General features: G+C 42.6%; 1 protein-coding gene across 30 annotated transcripts in view; it reads right to left on the reverse strand.

Annotated features, from left to right (window-relative positions):
• Positions 1 to 25,193, reverse strand: part of LOC144495599 (focal adhesion kinase 1) — a 528,227-nt gene that overhangs the window by 298,115 nt on the left and 204,919 nt on the right. For 2 of the 30 annotated variants that reach the window (XM_078215766.1, XM_078215775.1), the window contains exon 1: positions 60 to 302. The exons of 26 other annotated variants lie outside the window; for them this stretch is intronic. In XM_078215766.1, coding sequence (XP_078071892.1) covers positions 60 to 171 — 112 coding nt within the window. In that variant the 5' untranslated portion in view covers positions 172 to 302. Of the gene's footprint in view, positions 1 to 59; positions 350 to 25,193 lie in introns of those variants that run through there. 2 more of the 30 variants (XM_078215755.1, XM_078215786.1) reach the window with 2 other exon arrangements.

The raw sequence follows: 25,193 nt of genomic DNA on the forward strand, positions 1-25,193 counted from the left end.
TAAAATCTTGTTAATTACTTGACATTTTCTAAACATGACTATGCCCTTTGTAATAATACCTTCTGCCACGAGAGGTTTTACTTCTACCTCACTTCTTGTTCGAGCACCCCAGCAAATACATGGCATGTAGGATTCTGCTGGAGAAGAAGGATCTTTCTCGGCAACAATCATAGATAAAATTTAGAATAATTAACTTCACTTTAAAAAAAAAACAACAGGCCACAGAGCTTTCGTCTTGTCGCATTACATTCTTGTAGTCAAACTATTCATAAACCAGCCAAACATGAATCACAGTAACCTGGAGCTTTTTAAACGTCACTAGTAGTACTTCCTCTTTTTGTAACACTGTCTACATGTTTGACCACAATTCTACAGTGGCAGCATTCGTACATCCCAAAGAGACTGCCTCCAGACTATGAAGACATTGCGTTTTAGTAAGTATTAGATTGCACCATGTGAGTATTTGAAGATCTGATTGGCTGAAATTCCACTAAAACAAGTAAGAGTTGCAATACACAGGAACTCCTGCCAAATACTATTCAATGAGGTGGGGCACCACAGGAATTTTTAAGTGTTAATTTCCTTAACCCTTTCAGAGCTTGAACAGCAGAACAAAATAAAACAAGGCATCCGTCCTCAGAAAATACACATTTCCCATTAGATAAGCACAGCATTTACAGTTTAGAAAATGGACCAAAAAACTTCTGTATGAGTCACAGGAAGTTAGTACGCAGATACAGCAAGTAATTAAGGTGGTTAATGGAATGATATCCTTTATTACGAAAGGAATTGAACATAAAAGAAAAGATGTTATGCTTCAGTTAGAGTCATAGAGGTTTACAGCATTCGGCCCAACTTGTCCATGCTGCCCTTTTTTTAAAAAACCCTTAAGCTGGTCCCAATTGCCCGCATTTGGCCCATATCCCTCTACACCCATCTTACCCATGTAACAGTCTAAACACTCGTTAAAAGACAAAATTGTACCCACCTTTACTACTACCTCTGGCAGCTTGAACCAGACACTCACCACCATCTGTGTGAAAAAAGTTCCCCTCTGGGCCCTTTTCTATCTCTCCCCTCTCACCTTAAACCTATGCCCTCTAGTTTTAGACTCCCCTACCTTTGGGAAAAGATTTTGACTATCTAGCTGATCTACGACCCTCATTATTTTATAGACCTCTATAAGATCACCTCTCAGCCTTCTAGAAAAAAGTCCCAGTCTATCCAGCCTCTCCTGATAACTCAAACCATCAAGGCCCAGCAACATCATATTAAGTCTTTTCTGCACTCTTTCTAGTTTAATAATATCCTTTCTACAATAGAGTAATCAGAACTGTACACAGTATTCCAAGTGCGGCCTTACCAATGTCTTGTACAACTTCAACAAGATGTTCCAACTCCTGTATTCAATGTTCTGACCAATGAAACCAACATGCTGAATGCCTTCTTCACCAATCTATCCACCTGTGACTCCACTTTCAAGGAGCTATGGATCTGTACCCAGAGATCTCTTTGTTCTGTAACTCTCCCCAGCACCCTACCATGGTTCAATCTACCAAAATGCATCACCTCGCATTTATATAAATTAAACTCCATCTGCCATTCGTCAGCCCACTGGCCCAACTGATCAAGATCCCTTTGCAATCCGAGATAACCTTCTTCACTGTTCATTACACCAATGCCCTGACACCACATCTTGAATCTCTGTGCAGTTTTTAATCTCCTAATTTAAAGAAGGATGTAAATGCATTAGAGGCAGTTCAGGTGAGGTTTACTAGATTGATACCTGGTTTGGTGGGCTATTTTATGAGGAATGATTGGACAGACTGAGCTTGTTTCCACTGGAGATTAGAAGGGGTAATTTGATTTAAGTATGCAAGATCCTGAACAGTCTTGACAAGGTACATGTGGAAAGGATGTTTCCTCTTGGTGCGAGTCCAGAACTGGGGACACTATTTTAAAATTGGGGGTCGCCCTTTTAGGACCAAGGTGAGGAGATTTTTTTTCTCTTAGAGTTGTGTGGCTTTGGAACTCTGCCCCGGAAGGCGGAGGTAAATAGATTCTTGTTGGGCAAGGGAATCAAAGAATATCATGAATGGATGAAAATGTGGAATTGAAAGCACAAACAGATCAGCCATGATCTTACTGAATGGTGGTGCATGCTCAAAGGCCGATTGGCCGATTTCTGTTCTTATTTCATATGTTTGTAAACAGTTCTCAAAAGGGATTGAATGGAATCAATGGCTCTTATTCGCCTATTCTGTTAAATATTTACTAAATTAACCCTTGTACATTTTCACACTACCACTAATATATCTACTCAAGAGAACAAAAAATTGCTGGAAATATAAAACAAACTAATAGAAAATTCTAGAAACAGTCATTTGTGAAGAGAACAGACAAGTTAATAATACAGCTACAAACATTTAACCTCATCATTTCCTTCATCTCCATGACAACATTTTTATATTTGCGTCAATTTACCATGCCATCCATAAATTTATACTTTCAGAACTTTTTTTTGCCTTTATTCCCAGGATTACCTCTACTGTTATTCTTTCTTTCCTCTTGTTACCCCACTTCCTTTATGGTCAGGATGGTGTTTGCCTTGATTCCAAGGTTCAGTTTGAGTCAAATACATCAGTAAATAATTAAACTAAATCGTACCAACTTAATCTGGTGTCAAGTCAGCATACAATTGGTAAAAATCAAAAACTGCAATTGGTGACTGTATGCAAAATCATAGACAGCTGGTCAATGTAATCACAGCAAAATACCTTGTACTTTGGACTTGTTTAACCTAGCTGGGAGGATAAAAATTCCAATCAGCTCAATCAAATCGTTCTGAACATTCTTGCTCAGATGAAGATTCAACATGACTTTTGATTCAATCTGCTGTTTAAAATAAAAAGCGTTTGGTCTGCAATCCCTAAATGGATACTCAAGGGAGTTAGCAAAGGAGATTTCAAGCGTGAAATATATACTATATAGAGGGCACACTGACAATTCCAGTTGAGCAAAGATACAGAACTTGTGGAGGGAAAACACACAAGGCAGTGTGATATATAAATGAAAGAAAACAAAGGTTCAACATTTAGAATAAAAACAAAATGCTGGAAATGCACAGCAACATCCAGAAACGGGAAAATAGTGTGTGAAAATGTAGCCAGATGTCCTGCACACCAAATGTTAAGAGCCAGAAAATGTATCATAATAACCAAAAGCAAAATAAAAGAACAAGAGAAACCGATTCACCAAAGCTTTGACAAAGGGTCATCTGGATTCAAAACGTCAGCTTTTGTCTCTCCTTACAGATGCTGCCAGACCTGCTGAGATTTTCCAGCATTTTCTCTTTTGGTTTCAGATTCCAACATCCGCAGTAATTTGCTTTTATCCGATTCACCATCTGTTGCCACAGTTACTTCTTCTACACAATGTAATAATTCATTTAAATTGCAATATTGGAAGCACCTTTATTGAAGTCAGCGCACTGGGAAGCAGCGAGTGCAGACATCAAGTGATTCTGGAACATGATAAATTTGAGATTCTGGCTAATATACCCAATATTCTGAAGTTACAGTTAGGAGTATGCCAACATTGCTGTTAGCATGCAAGAAACCAACCAACAGCACACACCATCTGGATGCAGCATTGAATTGTGCTCAACAGATTGCTACTTTATACATTTGCTTGACCAATGGAATATACACACCTAGCCCAAACTAGTTCAGAGCCCTGTCTAATTGCTTATGTGTCATGGCCCTAAAACCATCCCTGCTAACTGTATCATTGTATTTCTAAACAGGATGGATTTTCAGTCAGCAGAGAAAAGATGACACTGGCCATTGACTTAAAAGCCACACTGTAGGAAAGAGTATAAATCAAATAATAGGAACATGTAAAAAGAATGAGAGAGATAATTATGGATGACTTTAATCTCCATGTTGATTGGGTTAATCAAGTTGGAAAGGGTAACTATGACAACAAATTCATAGAGTGCATTAGGAATAGTTTCTGAGAGCATGATGTCATGGAGCCAACCAGGGAACAGGCTGCATTGGATCTGGTAATGAGTAGTGAGGCAGACTTAATAGATGACCACAGAGTAAAAGATCCCCTCAGAAGTAGAGATCATAACATGATTTAATTTAATATTCAGTCTGAGAGAGAAACTTGAGTCAGAAACAACTGTGTTTAACTTAAATAAAGGGAATTACTATGAATATTATAATGAAATGAGGATAGTTAGCTAAAGTAGACTGAGCAGATAGATTAGCAGGAAAGCCAGCATACAAGCAGTGGCAAACATTTAAGTAGGTAATTCATGACTCTTAGCAAAAACATATCCCAATATGGAGGAAAGATTCAGAGAGAGATAAGCCAACCATGGCTAACCAAGAAAGTTGAGAGCATTAAGTTGAAAGAAAAAGCATTGCCCCGAAGACTGGGATAAATTAAGAATCCAACAAAGGAGGACTAACGGTGGCACAGTGGTTAGCACTGCTGCCTCACACGCCAGGGACCCAGGTTCGATTTCTGGCTTGGGTCACTGTCTGTGTGGAGTTTGCACATTCTCCCCGTGTCTGCGTGGGTGTCCTCCGGGTGCTCCAGTTTCCTCCCACAGTCTGAAAGACGTGCTGGTTGGGCGCATTGACCCGAACAGGCGCCAGAATGTGGCAACTAGGGGAATTTCACAGTAACTTCATTGCAGTGTTAATGTAAGCCTTACTTGTGACTAATAAATAAACTTTAACTTTAAAAAGACAATAAAGAGAGAGCAAATAAACTACAAGGGAAAACTAGTGAGGAATATAAAAAGTGACAATAAGAACTTCTTTAAATATATAAAAAGAGAGGGGTCAAAGTGAACAAAAGGCCCTTTGAAAATGAATCTGCGCAGATAGTTATGGGGAACAAGGAAATGGCAGAGTTAAACAGATAGTTGCATCAGTCTAGTGGAAGATACTTCAAAATTCACTCACATTCAACATGCCTGAACCCCTCAACTACTGGAAACCATGTTTATATTTATGCCATCTGATGCCTTCTTCATTTTAAACACCTCCATCAAATGACCTTTGTTCGAAGAATACGACCTATTTTTCAGGTGTGGACTAACTAGGGTATTGTACAGCTTAAGCATCTATCCTCCCTTGAATTCTAGTGCTCTAAGTATAAGGGCCCACTAGAGTTGTCTTTCTGATTATTTTCTGTGCCTGCTCATGACACTTCATATGAACCTGAAACCTGCAGTCTCTTTGAGAACTCCAGCTTTTCACCATTTAGAAAATACTCTGTTCTATCCCAAAATCTCTGCCTGCCCTTTCAGATTCACCCAGTTTTCCCACACGTTTAATTACTTAAAACAAAATCTACCACCCTCTTATACACTGCCAGTAAATTCTATTTATTGCCTTGTTCCCCATTCCATTATCTTATGAACATCTCCTGGCAGTTTTTTTTGGCCATCAGAATTTATTGCGTCTCCTAATTTCCTATCATCTACAGTTCTGGGCACCACTTCCTCTCACCCTAGATTCATTTCATCATATAAACAGCGAGGAGAAGTAGCCCCAAAACTGAACCTCACAGGCTCCGCTCTCCACTTCTAACATCACCCTAGGGGTTACCATTGACCAGAAACTGAACTGGATGAGCCATACAAATACTATGGTTACCAGAGCTGGTCAAAGGCTGGGAATTGTACGGCGTGTAACTCACCTCCTGACTCCCCAAAACTTGTCCACCATCTAAAAGGCACCAGTAAGGAGTGTGATGGAATACTCTCCACTTGCCTGGATGGATGCAGCTCCAAAAACTCTCAAGAAGCTTGACACCATCCAGGACAAAGCAAACCACTTGACTGCCCCCTTCCACAAACATTCAATCCCTCCATCACTGACAAACAGTGGCAGCCATGTGTACCATCTAAAAGATGCACTGCAGGAACTCATAAAGGCTCTTTAGTCAGCACCTTCCAAACCCACGACCACTTCTATCTAGAAGCAGCAGATACTTGGAAACACCACCATCTCGAGGCTCCCCTCAAAGTCATTCACCATCCTGACTTGGAAATATAGCTTTGTTCCTTCACTGTCTCTGGGTCAAAATCCTGGAAGTCCCTCCCTAACAGTACTGTGGGTGTACCCATACTTCAAGTACTGCAACAATTCACCATCAGCTTCTCAGGGCAACTGTGGCTTTTTTATTTGTACTGAATAGATCCTGTCGCTATGTTTTAATTCTGTAAAGCATACTTTAAGGTCAACAACAATACATAACAGACAACATGACAGACAAATCCCCAGGGCCGGATGGCATCTATCCTAGACTCCTCAGGGAGGCGAGAGATGCAATTGCTGGGCCTCTAACAGAAATCTTTGTCTCTTCACTGGACACAGGTGAGGTCCCAGGGGATTGGAGGATAGCAAATGTGGTCCCGTTATTTAAGAAGAGTAGCAAGGATAACTTGGGTAATTAATAGGCCGGTGAGCTTGATGTCCGTGGTAGGAAGTTGTTGGAGAAGATTCTTAGAGTTAGGATCTATGCGCATTTAGAACTGAATAATCTCATTAGCGATAGACAGCATGGTTTTGGACAAGGGAAGTCATGCCTCACAAATTTGGTTGAGTTTTTTGAGGAGGTGACAAAAACGATTGACGAGGGAAGGGCCGTGGATGTAGTCTATATGGATTTTAGTAAAGCGTTTGACAAGGTCCCTCATGGCAGGCTGGTGCAAAAGGTTAAATCTCACGGGGTAAAAGGTGAGCTAGCTAGATGGGTGGAGAACTGGCTTGGCCATAGAAGACAGAGGGTAGCAGTGGAGAGGTCTTTTTCCGGTTGGAGGTCTGTGACTAGTGGTGTTCCGCAGGGCTCTGTACTGGGACCTCTGCTGTTTGTGATATATATATATATATATAAATGATTTGGAGGAAGTTGTAGCTGGTGTGATCAGTAAGTTTGCGGATGTCACAAAGATTGCTGGAGTTGCGGATAGTCATGAACATGGTCAGAGAATACAGCAGGATATAGATAGGCTGGAACATTGGGCGGAGAAATGGCAGATGGAATTTAATCCAGATAAATGCGAAGTGATGCATTTCGGTAGATCTAATGTAAGGGGGGAGCTATACAATAAATGGCAGAACCATCAGGAGTATAGACACACAGAGGGACCTGGGTGTACAAGTCCACAGATCCTTAAAGGTGGCAGCACAGGTGGAGAGGGTGGTGAAGAAGGCATATGGCATGCTTGCCTTTATTGGACGGGGCATAGAATATAAAAGTTGGCATATGTTTTGGCCTCAACTACTTTCCGTGGTAGTGAATTCCACACATTCACCACTCTCTGGGTGAAGAAATTTCTCCTCACCTCAGTTCTAAAAGGTTTACCCCTTATCCTCAGGCTATGACCCCCTAGTTCTGGACTCCTCCGCCATCGGGAACATTCTTTCCGAATCTGTTTTAACTAACCCTGATAGAATTTTATAAGTTTCTATGAGATCCCCTCTCACTCTTCTAAACTCCAGTGAATATAATCCTGACTGACTTAGTCTCTCCTCATATGACAGACCTGCCATCCCAGGAATCAGCCTGGTAAGCCTTCACTGCACTCCATCTATAGCAAGGACATCCTTCCTCAGATAAGGACACCAAAACTGCACACAATACTCCAGGTGTGGCCTCACCAACACTCTATACAATTGCAGCAAAACATCCTTATCCTTATACTCAAATCCTCTCGCTGTGAAGGGCAACATACTGCCTGCTGTACCTGCGCATTTACTTTCAGCGACTCAGGTCCCTCATTTTAAACTCCTTTTTGTTTTGCAGCGTAATGCTGGAAAGAACTATTCATTGAACACCACTGCTGCTGGTTTGAGTAATAAGGAGGCTGGATATACTGGAACTCTTTTCTCTGGAACATAGAAGGCTGAGGAGTGATCTTATAGAGGTTTAAAAAATAATGAGCGGCACAGATCAGCTAGATAGTCAATATCTTTTCCCAAAGGTAGGGGAGTCTAAAACTAGAGGGCATAGGTTTAAGGTGAGAGGGGAGAGATACAAAAGTGTCCAGAGGGGCACTTTTTTCACACAGATGGTGGTGAGTGTCTGGAACAAGCTGCCAGAGGTAGTTGTAAAAGCGGGTACAATTTTGTCTTTTAAAAAGCGTTTAGACAGTTACATGGGTAAGATGGGTGTAGAGGGATATGGGCCAAACGCAGGCAATTGGGACTAGCTTAGGGGTTTAGAACAAAAGGGCAGCATGGACAAGTTGGGCCGAAGGGCCTGTTTCCATGCTGTAAACCTCTATGACTCTATATGATGTTGCAACTGTATAGAACGATGGTTCGGCCACATTTGGAATACTGCGTCCAGTTCTGGTCACCACACTACCAGAAGGACATGGAGGCTTTGGAGAGAGTACAGAGAAGGTTTACCAGGATGTTGCCTGGTATGGAGGGTCTTGGCTATGAGGAGAGATTAGGTAAACTGGGGTTGTTCTCCCTGGAAAGACGGAGGATGAGGGGCGACCTAATAGAGGTGAATAAAATTATGAAAGGCATAGATAGAGTGAACAGTGGGAAGCTTTTTTCCAGGTCGGAGGTGACGAACACAAGGGGTCACGGGTTCAAGGTGAGGGGGGCAAGGTTCAACACAGATGTCAGGGGGACGTATTTTACACAGAGGGTGGTGGGGGCCTGGAATGCACTGCCAAGCAAGGTGATTGAGGCGGACACGCTGGGATCGTTTAAAACCTATCTAGATAATCACATGAACAGACTGGGAATAGAGGGATACAAAAGAATGGTCTAGTGGGCACATGAGCGGCGCAGGTTTGGAGGGCCGAAAGGCCTGTTCCTGTGCTGTATTGTTCTTTGTATAATTAATAAATTACAAATTTATGCTGGTATCGAAAATAATTGCTACTTTCCTGAAAAATGTTCAACTTCTATACAGAGTGGTGCAAACTAAGGACAACAGTTGAACATGATTATGGGCTGAGCCAACAATGAATACAGACGTTTTAAGTTCTCTCTGCATACATCAGGGTTCAGGGCCAGTAACTCCACCAACTCAAACAATGGTCAAAATGTCCTGCATTCTCTCACCATTTAAAGGCACACAAATATCCAAGACATCAATATAAACACAACATTGTTGATGCTAATGATCTCTGGAACAAGGACAGTAGTTTTTTTACATGTAATGTAGTTTTATAGTAACCCACTTGCAAATGGGTATATATGTTAGAATCATATACTGCAGGTTTTGCATCCTATCATCTTGGGGATGGGCAATAAATGCTGGCCTAGCCAGCGACGCCCTCATCCCATAAATGAATTTTTTAAAAAAATTATTAATACCTGCCTTTAATTCAATGTTTTTACTTCTGAACACAGTTTTTTGCCCAATTTGTTGCTGTTCCCGAGTTCCACCTTTTCCAGTTTGTCTGGTGTATGGTTGTCATGTCAAAGGCTTTCTGCAAGTCCACGTGCACGGCATCTTTCGCCATCCACATCTGCCACCTGCACAAAGAACATTTACCAGGTTTGCCGAGCGCAATTTTCTTTTCAGAAATCTGCATCGGTTATTTCTAATTATTTTCTCTTCAGCTTCAATGATTTCATAATTTCATCCTTAGTTGAAGATTCCAAAATTCTTCCTAACACCTAATGTTAACCGAATTCTGAGTTGAGCCATAGTAAGTAAGGAGAGGTTAACCAATATCTGAGACAAAAGCTAAAATACGTATAACTCCTGGTGTCAGCATTATGTGGCCCAAGATGATCATGGATCATAAACCTGAAAACATTCCCCCCGCTAAAAATAAGAGTACCTTTGGCTGTTGACAGTACTCTTGTCTGAATAAGGTGGCTGTGGATTCAAGACCTTCTCCAGCGATTTAAGCAGATGTTCATCCTAGGTTACATCCCTTCAAGTGCAGTATGAAATGCTACACCAAGGACCTGTCTACCCTCTAATTCTTTCTTTCACTCCAGTTGTTCACAGATTGAATCTGACCATGAACAACACCAATGTCCGGCTCAAACTGGAACTGAGCTCATAAGTCACTAACTGGTCCATCACCACCACCATGTTAATCTGACTACCATTGTGCTTAAAAGCTATTCCACACCTTTGTAAACTTCAGCACTTGTTGCTTCATGTTCGTTTTCAGATTTCCAAGTTCCAGCTCACACAACCTCAACTCATTCTGCCACTCATGTTCCACACTCCACTCTCCTGTCACCCCTGAATTAATGAACTCTGTTCACTCCTCATTGCTCAGCACCACAATTTCAAAACTGAAACTTTATTCATTTACAAATCTCTGCATCACCACCCACAAGTTCGCCTCTGAAGTTGTACACAATCCTGACTTGGAAATATATTGCATTTTCTTCATTGTTGATGGATAAAAATCCTAGAACTCCCTCCCTAACAGTAGAGTGGGACTACCTATACCTACATGAACTGTAGCAGTTCAACAAAGGTGTCTCACCACCACCTTTGCATGGGCCACTAGTTACAGGTAATAAATGGTAGTCTCGCCAGTGAAGCCCCCTTCCCAAGAACAAATTAAAAAGAAGATTATCTCAACAACGTCATGCCTTTGGAACCTCCTGTGCTCCATTCTACCAAGTCTGATTTATGCATTTTGTCCCCTTCTGATCCATCATCAATAACAAAGCCTTCAGCAACCATCATCTGGCACACTGAATATTTTCATCTGGATCCCTTTGTCTCACACTGTGATAAGCTGAAAAGCCTATCTCTTCAATCCATTTCATGAAAATCCCTTATTGTCTGATTTCTTCTCCACCAAGACAAAATGTAGATATTTTGCTATGATAACGGTTGCACCCATATTTGTTACAATAACTGACCTAACTATAAGGGGCCTTTTAAGAGTCTGTTCAGAGCTACTGCAAAGTCCACTCGACTTCCAACTACTACAGGCATCCCATGGATTAGGTTTTGGAAAAAACGGACAAAACTTTCCCACTGAAGTAAAGCAAATACTTTTCAATAAACCAAGACTGAGATTTAAACGCATCACCAGAACTAACCAGTATATACTGAGATAATCGAAGAGTCAGAATCCAAACAGTCAACGTCACCTCAGATGATAGTTTTAAATAAATAAAGCATGTGTCAGCCAAATTGTCAAGATTATCAATCCAAATTATGACCTGATTGTGCTTACCCGCAGTGCAGGATAGTTTTTTTGGCATATGAATGAAGTGCCATAAACTGCTGCACTAATGAGTTTTTTTGGGCGGCACAGTAGCTAGCACTGCTGCTTCACAGCTCCAGGGTCCCGGGTTCGATTCCCGGCTCGGGTCACTGTCTGTGTGGAGTTTGCACATCCTCCTCGTGTCTGCGTGGGTTTCCTCCGGGTGCTCCGGTTTCCTCCCACAGTCCAAAGATGTGCGGGTTAGGTTGATTGGCCAGGTTAAAAAAATTGCCCCTTAGAGTCCTGGGATGCGTAGGTTAGAGGGATTAGCGGGTAAAATATGTGGGGGTAGGGCCTGGGTGGGATTGTGGTCGGTGCAGACTCGATGGGCCGAATGGCCTCCTTCTGCACTGTAGGGTTTCTATGATTTCTTCTATGATAATGAGGGTGCGTCTTCTCAAGAACCAACGATGCAAGCATCCTGTGACTTTATAGAAATCATAGAAACCCTACAGTACAGAAAGAGGCCATTCGGCCCATCGAGTCTGCATTGACCACAATCCCACCCAGGCCCTACCCCCATATCCCTACATATTTTACCCGCTAATCCCTCTAATCTACGCATCCCAGGACACTAAGGGGCAATTTTAGCATGGCCAATCAACCTGGCCCGCACATCTTTGGGCTGTGGGAGGAAACCGGAGCACCCGGAGGAAACCCACGCAGACACGAGGAGAATGTGCAAATTCCACACAGACAGTGACCCAAGCCGGGAATCGAACCCAGGTCCCTGGAGCTGTGAAGCAGCAGTGCTAACCACTGTGCTACCGTGCCACCCATCTATTTCCAATCTATTTTTAACATGGTTAAACTTTTGCCTTCCGATTAACATCTCAACTGTTACAATTTCATTATGTACATCCAAGCTTACTTATATGTAGCAATGCTTCACAGAAATAACATCGGAAACATAGAAGAATAAAAGAATAGCCCTGGTGGGGAAATCCAGAACAAAAGGACAATCTTAAAATTGGAAATGGACCATTTCAGAGTGAAATCAAAATGTAACGAGAGACTTTTCAAGCTAGGTAGATCCTAGAAATATTCTAATGGGAGCAGCAAACCAACATGCTGGAAGTTAACAGAGTCCTAAAACCTATGTGCCACTGACAGTTCGGCCAAATGTGTTCAAGAGAGTGCTGGATGCCATAATAAAATGCTTTGTTGGTTGTAATGTTCAACTCAATGAATAACCTCAAACTATCACTGCCCAGGCATGGAAAATAACCAGCTTGGTACCTGTGGAGCCATAAGTCATTATAAAATCACAACCTTTGGCAGGTGGAAACTTAGGAAGGAATGAGTGATAAACAAAGGTTGAAATGTATAAGCTACTGTCAATCTTAAGTGGAGCAACAAAAACAAAGCAATATGTTCTGAAATTAAACAAATTGTTGGAAATACATGAAAGGTTCATCAGCATCTGTAAATGAAAGATAGGGAATGACATTTCAATGAAGGACTTCCATTATTATGAATAACTTACACCGAGCATCAGTTGTTATTTTCTCTTTTCATAGATGCTGGTGGCCTTGCTATCTATTTCCAGCAGTTTTTGTTTTATTGCAGAATCCCAGCATCTGTGGCTTTTTTATTTGTACTGAATAGATCCTGTCGCTATGTTTTAATTCTGCAAAGCGTACTTTAAGGTCAACAACAATACATCATTAATAAATTCCACATTTATGCTGGTATCGAAAATAATTGCTACTTTCCTGAAAAATGTTCAACTTCTATACAGAGTGGTGCAAACTAAGGACAACAGTTGAACATGATTATGAGCTGAGCCAACAATGAATACAGACGTTTTAAGTTCTCTCTGCATACATCAGGGTTCAGGGCCAGTAACTCCACCAACTCAAACAATGGTCAAAATGTCCTGCATTCTCCCACCATTTAAAGGCACACAAATATCCAAGACATCAATATAAACACAACATTGTTGATGCTAATGATCTCTGGAACAAGGACAGTAGTTCTTACATGTAATGTAGTTTTATAGTAACCCACTTGCAAATGGGGATATATAATGTTATAATCATATACTGCAGGTTTTGCATCCTATCATCTTTCCTACCTTTACTCCACCTTGGCTTTAATCAGCACACTCAAGATAATGCCAAAATGGGCAGAAATGTTATTTAAAAATAAACATAGATACGACATAATGTCAACAAGTAGCTGGTAGCAAATTTAAGCTTATTTATTAGTGTCACGAGTAGGTTTACATTCACAACACTGCAATTAAGTTACTGTGAAAATCCCCTCGTCGCCACGCTCCGGTGCCTGTTCGGATACATTGAGGGAGAATTTAGCATCGCCAATGCACCTAACCAGCATGTCTTTTGGACCAGAGGAAACCCACACAGGCATGGGGAGAACGTGCAGAATCTACACAGACGGTGACTTTATGCCAGGAATCGAACCCAGGTCCCTGGCGCTACGAGGCAGCAGTGTGAACCGTGCTGTCCCCGTTTCCTTTCATTCAGAAGTCATTCCACTTTGCAGTTTGTTTTGCACATCTGTGCAACCTTCTGCCAGATACTTTGTCATCCAATTTGTATTATTATACCACATAATAAACATAACACTTGCTTCCTGATGGAAAAAAAGTGAACATTTTTACATTACAACAGCCAATAGAGTGGTATGGTGTGTTAGCACATCAGGTAACCAAAATACAATGCAACATATAAATTGATTTCAGATTTCTGCTTCAAATTACTTATACGGTAACTTTATGATTTTAAAATATATTCTAATACAGCACAGGAACAGGCCCTTCGGCCCTCCAAGCCCGTGCCGCTCCCTGGTCCAAACTAGACCATTCTTTTGTATCCCTCCATTCCCACTCCGTTCATGTGGCTCCGTTCATATTACCACAGAAAGGTGCCCCATGGTGGAAAAAGAAACTCTTTGCAAACTTTCTGAAAGTCAATTACAAAGAGTTAGAGGTCATGGTGATATTCATGCTATTTTTAAAACACAATGACTTGTGCACGAGTTCCAGATTGGAGAAAAAGTTGGAAATGATGGGTGAAAGAAAACATGCGCAAGGAAAATAACCTCTCCACTTATTGCCCATCATTTAACTGTTGCTTTTATGATGAGCATGCATTGGAGGTTCATCGGGGATGTTTTAAGATTCTTTTTTTTCTACAGGTAGTCGGTATGTGTGTCAGGAATACAGCTTAGATGCTCGGAGGGCAGGATAATTATACATTTTAGCTATGTAGTGTTTATTTCGGAGAGAGCTAATGTATCTTTGTTTATAGATGAAGGTTTCCCCTGGAGTTTTTTATTTTTGATCGACAGGGTCATGTGGCTATTGGGAGGAGCTAGATATGTAGCAGAGAAAAACAGCTTTCAGTTCTGGTTGAGGTTTGTTTAAAAGACAGAGGTCTGCAAGCTGCTCTGAAAATCAAAATCTTCAAGACTGTGTACACTCCTTATAGCAAGTATATTTATGGTCACTAGCTGTATTTAAAGCGGAATTTTAAGTCTGTAAGAGAATTTTGCTTAATTGGAACTAAAACAGTGCTGTTAGAAATTGAAGTTGTTTCTTTTCTTTTTTTAAATATTGTTCAATTGTTAATGGTTAAGCTGTTTACTTTGTTAGAGTTATATTTAAACCATGTTATGAATAAAGCTTCTTTTGATTTAAAAAAAATCCCTAATTTATCAGGGTATTACTCCTGCGGCGAAGCATCCTATCCTCACATTTATGCCAAAATAGAAAAATTGTTGGGGTCTAGTCTGGTTTCCTAATGTTATTTGGGATTCTGGTCCAGGACCCGAACATTTTTAAATTAAAAACAACTCTAAATCACCTCGCCACATAACTGCTTTTCATAGCAATCCACTCATTTATCTATCTCCATAAACCATTCAACATTGTAATTTTTATCGATCAAATTATAAAAGCATTACCTTAGCCTCAAATCACAGCACAAGCTGAAATGAACTTTGCAACATTTGTACCTTTTCAATTACAGCTGACTATCCATTATAAATGTGGTAAATAAAGTGGTAATGTTTTGCGGTCATTCAGAGATATTATAAACTAATTCTTCTATAATGTACCCCGGACATACTCTCTTCCACCGTCTTCTGTTGGGAAAAGGATACAAGAGTCTGAGGTCACGTACCAACCGACTCAAGAACAGCTTCTTCCTTGCCTCTGTCAGACTTTTGAATGGACCTACCTTATATTAAGTTGATCTTCCTCTACACCCTAACAATGACTGTAATACTACATTCTGCACTCTCTCATTTCTTTCTCTATGAACAATATGCTTTGCCTGTATAGCGCAAGAAACAATACTCTTCACTGTATTTCCAATACATGTGACAATAATAAATCAGATCAAAGAGCAGTTGACCTTAAGTGGAGCAAGTTTAAGTAATCATAAAAACCAGTTCACACTGGGTGTTAGGGGGAACAAGAGGAATTTGTGCAATTACTCTGCAGTCTTAGAAATAAGCTTGGCTAAATGAAAACAATGGCTTCAGATTCATCCTTTCCTGAATAAATGATTAACGATATCAACAGTAAGAAGTTTAACAACACCAGGTTAAAGTCCAACAGGTTTATTTGGTCGCAAAAGCCACACAAGCTTTCGGAGCTCCAAGCCCCTTCTTCAGGTGAGTGGGAATTCTGTTCACAAACAGGACATATAAAGACACAGACTCAATTTACATGAATAATGGTTGGAATGCGAATACTTACAGCTAATCAAGTCTTTAAGAAACAAAACAACGTGAGTGGAGAGAGCATCAAGACAGGCTAAAAAGATGTGTATTGTCTCCAGACAAGACAGCCAGTGAAACTCTGCAGGTCCACGCAACTGTGGGGGTTACAGATAGTGTGACATGAACCCAATATCCCGGTTTAGGCCGTCCTCGTGTGTGCGGAACCTGGCTATCAGTTTCTGCTCAGCGACTCTGCGCCGTTGTGTGTCGCGAAGGCCGCCTTGGAGAACGCTTACCCGAATATCAGAGGCCGAATGCCCGTGACCGCTGAAGTGCTCCCCAACAGGAAGAGAACAGTCTTGCCTGGTGATTGTCGAGCGGTGTTCATTCATCCGTTGTCGCAGCGTCTGCATAGTTTCCCCAATGTACCATGCCTCGGGACATCCTTTCCTGCAGCGTATCAGGTAGACAACGTTGGCCGAGTTGCAAGAGTATGTACCGTGTACCTGGTGGATGGTGTTCTTACGTGAGATGATGGCATCTGTGTCGATGATCCGGCACGTCTTGCAGAGGTTGCTGTGGCAGGGTTGTGTGGTGTCGTGGTCACTGTTCTCCTGAAGGCTGGGTAGTTTGCTGCGGACAATGGTCTGTTTGAGGTTGTGCGGTTGTTTGAAGGCTAGAAGTGAGGGTGTGGGGATGGCCTTGGCGAGATGTTCGTCTTCATCAATGACATGTTGAAGGCTCCGGAGGAGATGCCGTAGCTTCTCTGCTCCGGGGAAGTACTGGACGACGAAGGGTACTCTGTCCACTGTGTTAGACAGTTAGACAGACAGTTACCTGCAGATCCGACCAAAGAACACATCCGTCAACTCAACACTCTGATCAGGACCTTTGATCCAGATCTTCAAAGTACCCTCCATGCTCTCATCCCACGCACTCCCCGCGTTGGAGATCTCTACTGCCTCCCGAAGATACACAAGGCAAACACACCCGGCCGTCCCATTGTATCGGGCAATGGGACCCTGTACGAGAACCTCTCCGGCTATGTCGAGGGCATCTTGAAACCCATTGTACAAAGAACCCCCAGCTTTTGTCTCGACACTACGGACTTCCTACAGAAACTCGACACACATGGAGCAGTTGAACCAGGAGCAATCCTCGTCACAATGGATGTCTCGGCACTCTACACCAGCATCCCCCATGACGATGGCATTGCTGCAACGGCCTCAGTACTCAATGCCGTCAACTGCCAGTTTCCAGATGCAATTTTACATCTCATCTGCTTCATCCTGGACCACAATATCTTCACCGTCAACAACCAGTTCTTCATCCAGACACACGGAACAGCCAAGGGGATAAAATTCGCACCTCAATATGCCAACATCTTCATGCACAAGACTTCTTCACCGCACGGGATCTTCAACCGATGCTATACACTAGATACATCAATGACATTTTCTTCCTTTGGACTCATGGTGAACAATCACTGAAACAACTCTATGATGACATCAACAAGTTCCATCCCACCATCAGACTCACCATAGACTACTCTCCGGAATCGGTTGCATTCTTGGACACACGCATCTCCATTAAGGACGGTCACCTCAGCCCCTCACTGTACCGCAAGCCCACGGATAACCTCACGATGCTCCACTTCTCCAGCTTCCACCCTAAACACGTTAAAGAAGCCATCCCCTACGGACAAGCCCTCCGTATACACAGGATCTGCTCGGATGAGGAGGATCGCAACAGACACCTCCAGACGCTGAAAGATGCCCTCATAAGAACAGGATATAGCGCTCGACTCATTGATCAACAGTTCCAACGCGCAACAGCGAAAAACCGCACCGACCTCCTCAGAAGACAAACACAGGACACAGTGGACAGAGTACCCTTTGTCGTCCAGTACTTCCCCGGAGCGGAGAAGCTACGGCATCTCCTCCGGAGCCTTCAACATGTCATTGATGAAGACGAACATCTCGCCAAGACCATCCCCACACCCCCACTTCTTGCCTTCAAACAACCGCACAACCTCAAACAGACCATTGTCCGCAGCAAACTACCCAGCCTTCAGGGGAACAGTGACCACGACACCACACAACCCTGCCACAGCAACCTCTGCAAGACGTGCCGGATCATCGACACAGATGCCATCATCTCACGTGAGAACACCATCCACCAGGTACACGGTACATACTCTTGCAACTCGGCCAACGTTGTCTACCTGATACGCTGCAGGAAAGGGTGTCCTGAGGCATGGTACATTGGGGAAACTATGCAGACGCTGCGACAACGGATGAATGAACACCGCTCGACAATCACCAGGCAAGACTGTTCTCTTCCTGTTGGAGAGCACTTCAGCGGTCACAGGCATTCGGTCTCTGATATTCGGGTAAGCGTTCTCCAAGGCGGCCTTCGCGACACACAACGGCGCAGAGTCGCTGAGCAGAAACTGATAGCCAGGTTCCGCACACACGAGGACGGCCTAAACCGGGATATTGGGTTCATGTCACACTATCTGTAACCCCCACAGTTGCGTGGACCTGCAGAGTTTCACTGGCTGTCTTGTCTGGAGACAATACACATCTTTTTAGCCTGTCTTGATGCTCTCTCCACTCACGTTGTTTTGTTTCTTAAAGACTTGATTAGCTGTAAGTATTCGCATTCCAACCATTATTCATGTAAATTGAGTCTGTGTCTTTATATGTCCTGTTTGTGAACAGAATTCCCACTCACCTGAAGAAGGGGCTTGGAGCTCCGAAAGCTTGTGTGGCTTTTGCTACCAAATAAACCTGTTGGACTTTAACCTGGTGTTGTTAAACTTCTTACTGTGTTTACCCCAGTCCAACGCCGGCATCTCCACATCATAACGATATTAACACAGAAGTTGTTCCAGGAAGCTGCTCACCACCACCTTCTTTCGGAAAATTAGGGATGGGCAACAAATGTCTCGCCAGCAATGCTCACATCCCATTAATGAATAAAACAAAATCATGCGATTAGGACTCCTGCTTTTATGGAGGATGAATACCAAGATGGACCAGGTCAAAGTACCCGTTTCAATAATGTCATTTCTGTGTAATTCAATGTGATGAGGTATCAGAGCATGATCAGTGACAATGGAAACTATACTCCCGTAAGCAGTCAAAAAAGGAGAATGGGCCATATTGGCTATGAAAAGTGGTAAGCAAAAAAATTAATATAGATGCTATTACATACTTAGAAAAGGGCCATTTGACCAATGTTAGCTCATTAAGAACCTACATCAGCTGCTGAATTAATTGCAAGGGTTTTTTTTGGTCCTCTGTGCCTGAATTCAGTACAGTGCTTTAATCATTTTCATGTGAAGAGCACGCTGATATCAATTACTTTTGCCTTCAATTGTCGGAATGTGTGTTATATTTCCCAACGGTTGCAGCTTAATTTGAAGTCATGCTCATGATCTCTACATTGTTTACTCTTTTAGATGTAGCTCTGTCATATAGTCTGTCAGGAACCTCTTTCTAAGTCTGTTAAGTTCAAATTCCTTCCTTCATAATTCAATCACTGACGCTGGAAATCAGTCTTGTGGCCCTGCTCGACACTACTCCCAGAGGCTGAATTTCTGCATTGTGTCTGGGTGACTAAAACTAGATGTACCGTTAAAAGTTTGCAGTATCTGTAATACATTAAGTATGACTTCCTCTGACTTCAATTCTACTCTTCTTGACAATATATTTCAATATCCTGTGAATAGAGAAGCAGAGTTAATGATCTGAAACGTTAGCTCTTTTTTTCTCCGAGAAGATGCTGCCAAATAACTGAGTATTTCCAGCATTTTCTGTTTTTATTTCTGATTTCCAGCATCCACAATATTTTACTTTTGTATTTCAACTATTTGCTTTGTTGATTACTGCTGCACAGTGGCTAGATGTGTCACATGTTTTTTGTGTGACTACCAAACCCACGAACACAGAACATGTCCCCTCCTTTGAAGGCAATAATGGCTTGTGTTCAATTGTAAACCATAGCAGCTCACAAATGATGGGCAATGTACCCAGATTCTTCAAACATGGAGCACAGATGCCAGGTGAGGGCAGCAGAGCGGCGAAGGTGATTGGCGGTTGCGGGTCATATTTGCATAAGTGTAGTCACTGCAACCAGAAGGTGGTTTGTGGAGGAGCTGCTGTGAAGGGACAATTAAACCCCAAACACTATTTCAGTGTTTCCCTCTCGACCTCCTCCTCTAACCAAAACAAAAGTCAGCAGGAGGACCATAAGCTAGGGACTGGTGAGTTGAGATTTTTTTATCCTTTTACTTGTATAAGGGCAATATGGCAGCGGCATGCTCCTCCTGTCAGATGTGGGCAATTAGGGAGCAATCTAGTCTCCCTGACAACTTTGTCTGCAGGAAGTGTGTCCAGTTGCAGCTCATCACAGACCGCATGGTTTGGTTGGAGCGGCAGGTGGATGCACTGGGGAGCATACAGGAGGCAGAGTGTGTGATAGACACTAGTTACAGGGAGGTTGTCACACCACAGGTTCAGACAGGTACATGGGTGACTGCCAGGAGAGGCAAGTAGGTAGTGCAGGAGTCTCCTGTGCCTATTCCCCTTTCAAACAGGTATATCGTTTTGGATACTAGTGAGGGGGATAGCCTGTCAGGGGGAGATACCAGCAGCAGCCAGGCTTGTGACACCACAGCTGGTTCTGCTGTGGGACAGAGTCAGGCAAAGAGCAAGCGAGCAGTAGTAATAGGGGCCTCGCTAGTTTGAGGCACACACAGGCGTTTCTGTGGCCGCAATCGACACTCCAGGATGGTGTGTTGCCTCCCTGGTGCCAGGGTCAAAGACATCTCTGAGCAATTGCAGGACATTCTTAAGGGGGAGGGTGAGCAGCCAGAGGTCGTTGTACATATTGGTACCAACGACATGGGTAGGAAAAGGCATGAGGTCCTGAAGTGTGAATAGAGAGGGTTAGGCAGAAGGCTAAAGTGCAGGACCTCAAAGGTAGTAATTTCAGGACTATTACCGCTGCCACGTGCTAGTGAGAGTATGAATAGGAGGATTAGGCAGATGAATGTGTGGCTTGAGAGCTGGTGCAGAGGGCAGGGATTTAGATTTTTGGATCATTGGGATCTTTTCTGGGGAAGGGCTGACCTGTTCAAGAGGGACGGGTTACACCTGAACTGGAGGGGGACTAACATCCTGGCGGGGAGATTTGCTAGAGCCACTTGGGAGGGTTTAAACTAGTTTGGTAGGGGGGTGGGATCCAAAGCAGTAGGGAGACAGAAGAGAAGTTTGAGAACAGCACAGAAGTTAAAGAGAGCACATTAAGCAGTAAAGGCAGTGTCAGTAATCCTAGTACCAGACAGATCAGGCAAAAGCAGGACAGAGAGCAAGGGAAGTCCAGATTAAACTGCATTTATTTCAATGCAAGAAGCCTGACGGGCAAGGCAGATGAACTCAGGGCATGGATGGGTACGTGGGACTGGGATATTATAGCAATGTTAAGGGAGGGACAGGACTGGCAGCCCAATGTTCCAGGGTACAGATGCTATAGGAAAGATAGAACAGGAGGTGAGAGAGGAGGGGGAGTTGCACTTTTGCTTAGGGAAAGCATCACGGCCGTACTGAGGGGGGATATATCCGAGTGTTCGGTCACTGAGTCTATATGGGTAGAACTGAGAAATAAGAAGGGGGAAATCACTTTGATAGGGTTGTACTATAGGCCCCCAAATAATCAGCGGGAAATTGAGGAGCAAATATGTAAGGAGATTACAGATAGCTCCAAGAAAAATAGGGTGGTAATAGTCGGAGATTTTAACTTTCCCAACATTGACTGGGACAGCCATAGTGTTAGCGGGTTGGATGGAGAGAAATTTGTTGTGTATTCAGGAGGAATTTCTCATTCAGTATGTGGATGGCCCGACTAGAGAGGGGGCAAAACTTGACCTCCTCTTGGGAAATAAGGAAGGGCAGGTGACAGAAGTGTGAGTGAGGGATCACTTTGGGACCAGTGACCATAATTGTATTGGTTTTAAGATAGCTATGGAGAATGATGGGTCTGGCCCAAAAGTTAAAATTCTAAATTGGAGCAAGGCCAATTTTGATGGTATCAGACAGGAACTTTCAAAAATTAATTGGGGGAGTCTGTGGGAAGGCAAAGGGACGTCTGTTAAGTGACACGCTTTCAAAAGTGTGTTAACCAGGGTTCAGGGTAAGCACATTCCTCTTAGAGTGAAGGGCAAGGCTGGCAGAAGTAGAGAACATTGGATGACTCGGAATATTGAGGCCCTGGTCAAGAAGAAGAAAGAGGCACATAAAATGCATAGGCAGCTGGGATCAAGTGAATCCCTTGAAGTGTGTAGGGGGTGTAGGAGTAGAGTTAAGAGAGAAATCAGGAGGGCAAAAAGGGGACACAAGATTCTTTTGGCAGGTAAGGCAAAGGAGAATCCAAAGAGCTTCTACAAATACATAAAGGGCAAAAGAGTAACAAGGGAGAGAGTAGGACCTCTTAAGAATCAGCAAGGTCATCTATGTGCGGATCCACAAGAGATGGGCGAGATCCTAAATGAATGTTTCTCAACAGTATTTACTGTTGAGAAAAGCATGGATGTTAGGGAACTTGGGGAAATAAATAGTGATGTCTTGAGGAGTGTATGTATTACAGAGAAGGTGGTGTTGGAAGTCTTAAAGCGCATCGAGGTAGATAAATCCCCGGGACTTGATGAAGTGTATCCCAGGACATTGTGGGAGCTAGGGAGGCAATTGCAGATCTCCTAGCCGAGATATTTGAATCATTGATAGTCACGGGTGAGGTGCCTGAAGATTGGAGAGTGGCAAATGTTGTGCCTTTGTTTAAAAAGGGCTGCAGGGAAAAGCCTGGGAACTACAGGCCAGTGAGCCTCACATCCGTGGTGGGTAAATTGTTGGAAGGTATTTTGAGAGACAGGATCTACAGGCATTTAGAGACGCAAGTACTGATTAGGGACAGTCAGCATGGCTTTGAGTGGAAAATCATGTCTCACAAATTTGATTGAGTTTTTTGAAGGGGTAACCAAGAAGGTAGATGAGGGCAGTGCAGTTGATGTTGTCTACATGGACTTCAGCAAGGCCTTTGACAAGGTACCGCATGGTAGGTTGTTGCATAAAGTTAAATCTCACGGGATCCAGGGTGAGGTATCTAAATGGATACAAAATTGGCTTCTTGACAGAAGCCAGAGGGTGGTTGTAGAGAATTGTTTTTCAAACTGGAGGCCTGTGACCAGCGGTGTGCCTCAGGGATCAGTGCTGGGTCCACTGTTATGTGTCATTTATATTAATGATTTGGATGAGAATATAGGAGGCATGGTTAGTAAGTTTGCAGATGACACCAAGATTGGTGGCATAGTGGACAGTGAAGAAAGTTATCTCCAATTGCAACGGGATTTTGATCAATTGGGCCAGTGGGCTGACAAATGACAGATGGAGTTTAATTTAGACAAATACAAGGTGATGCATTTTGGTAGCTTCAACCAGGGCAGGACTTACTCAGTTAATGGTAGGGCGTTAGGGAGAGTTACAGAACAGAGAGATCTCGGGATACATGTTCATAGCTCCTTGAAAGTGGAATCACAGGTGGACAGAGTGGTGAAGAAGGCATTCGGCATGCTTGGTTTCATTGGTCAGAACATTGAATACAGGAGTTGGGACGTCTTGTTGAAGTTGTACAAGACATTGGTAAGGCCACACTTGGAATACTGTGTAAAGTTCTGGTCACCCTATTATAGAAAGGATATTATTAAACTCGAAAGACTGCAGAAAAGATTTACTAGGATGCTACCGTGACTTGATGGTTTGAGGTATAAGGAGAGGCTGGATAGACTGGGACTTTTTTCTCTGGAGCGTAGAAGGCTGAGGGGTGAACTTAGAGGTTTATAAAATAATGAGGGGCTTAGATCAGCTAGATAGTCAATATCTTTTCCAAAAGGTAGGGGAGTCTAAAACTAGAGGGCATAGGTTTAAGGTGAGAGGGGAGAGATACAAAAGTGTCCAGAGGGGCAATTTTTTCACACAGAGGGTGGTGAGTGTCTGGAACAAGCTGCCAGAGGTAGTAGTAGAGGCGGGTACAATTTTGTCTTTTAAAAAGCATTTAGACAGTTACATGGGTACGATGGGTATAGAGGGATATGGGCCAAATGCAGGCAATTGGGATTAGCTTAGGGGTTTTAAAAAAAAAGGGCGGCATGGACAAGTTGGGCCGAGGGGCCTGTTTCCATGCTGTAAACCTCTATGACTCTATGACTCGGGATGCTTTACCAGTTATAGTATCCATTCTGTTGCAAGTCAAGCAGGTAATTTAATAGATCTGGACTGACCCCGTAACCTACTTTGTCTGAATGATTTGCTTCCACATGGATAGCACATTTACAAACCTAATCAACATGGCTATTAATCAATTCTTATGTTATGAATAAAAATGGTTTTGCACTGTGTCGTGGAAGCTGAGCATTACTAGAGAATTTCTCCAATTAAATGGATCTGGACAGTTGAGGAAGCTTTCCCCAGAACATATTGCACAAAGGGGAAGTCAGCAAAGTGGTGCAACAACAAAAGTGAGCATTTCACACTCCAGCTGCTCCCAATCTATTTTTAACATGGTTAAACTTTTGCCTTCCGATTAACATCTCAACTATTACAATTTCATTATGTACATCCAAGCTTATTTATATGTAGTAATGCTACACCGAAATAACGTCGGAAACATAGAAGAATAAGAGAATAGCCCTGGTGGGGAAATCCAGAACAAAAGGACAATCTTAAAATTGGAAATGGACCATTTCAGAGTGAAATCAAAATGTAACGAGAGACTTTTTCAAGCTACGTAAATCCTAGAAATATTCTAATTGGAGCAGCGAACCAACATGCTGAAAGTTAACAGAGTCCAAAAACTTATGTGCCACTGACAGCTAGGCCACATACTGAGACTCTTGTGTCAATACATTTACATCATTTTGAAGCTTGAGTGTGGAAAATAGAAAATCACTGATTCATTTCTGCAACTTTTTGTCCATGTATCAAAAATATGAACTACCAAGATGCAGTCTGCAATTAGCTTGCAGAGATCATATAAATGGCCCCAAGGAGATCTTGTTTCTGTGAACTCTTGAGGAGCAAGTTTCAATATCAACCAGGTGAACTGAACCAAATTATGAATTGAATGGTCTGAAAACAAAACTATTTTGTGCATAATTACTCGTTTTTTAAATGTGTTATAGCTTTCCTCTGTGGAGAATCTT

The sequence above is a fragment of the Mustelus asterias genome, chromosome 7 (genome assembly GCF_964213995.1).
Source record: "Mustelus asterias chromosome 7, sMusAst1.hap1.1, whole genome shotgun sequence".
Taxonomy (NCBI): domain Eukaryota; kingdom Metazoa; phylum Chordata; class Chondrichthyes; order Carcharhiniformes; family Triakidae; genus Mustelus; species Mustelus asterias.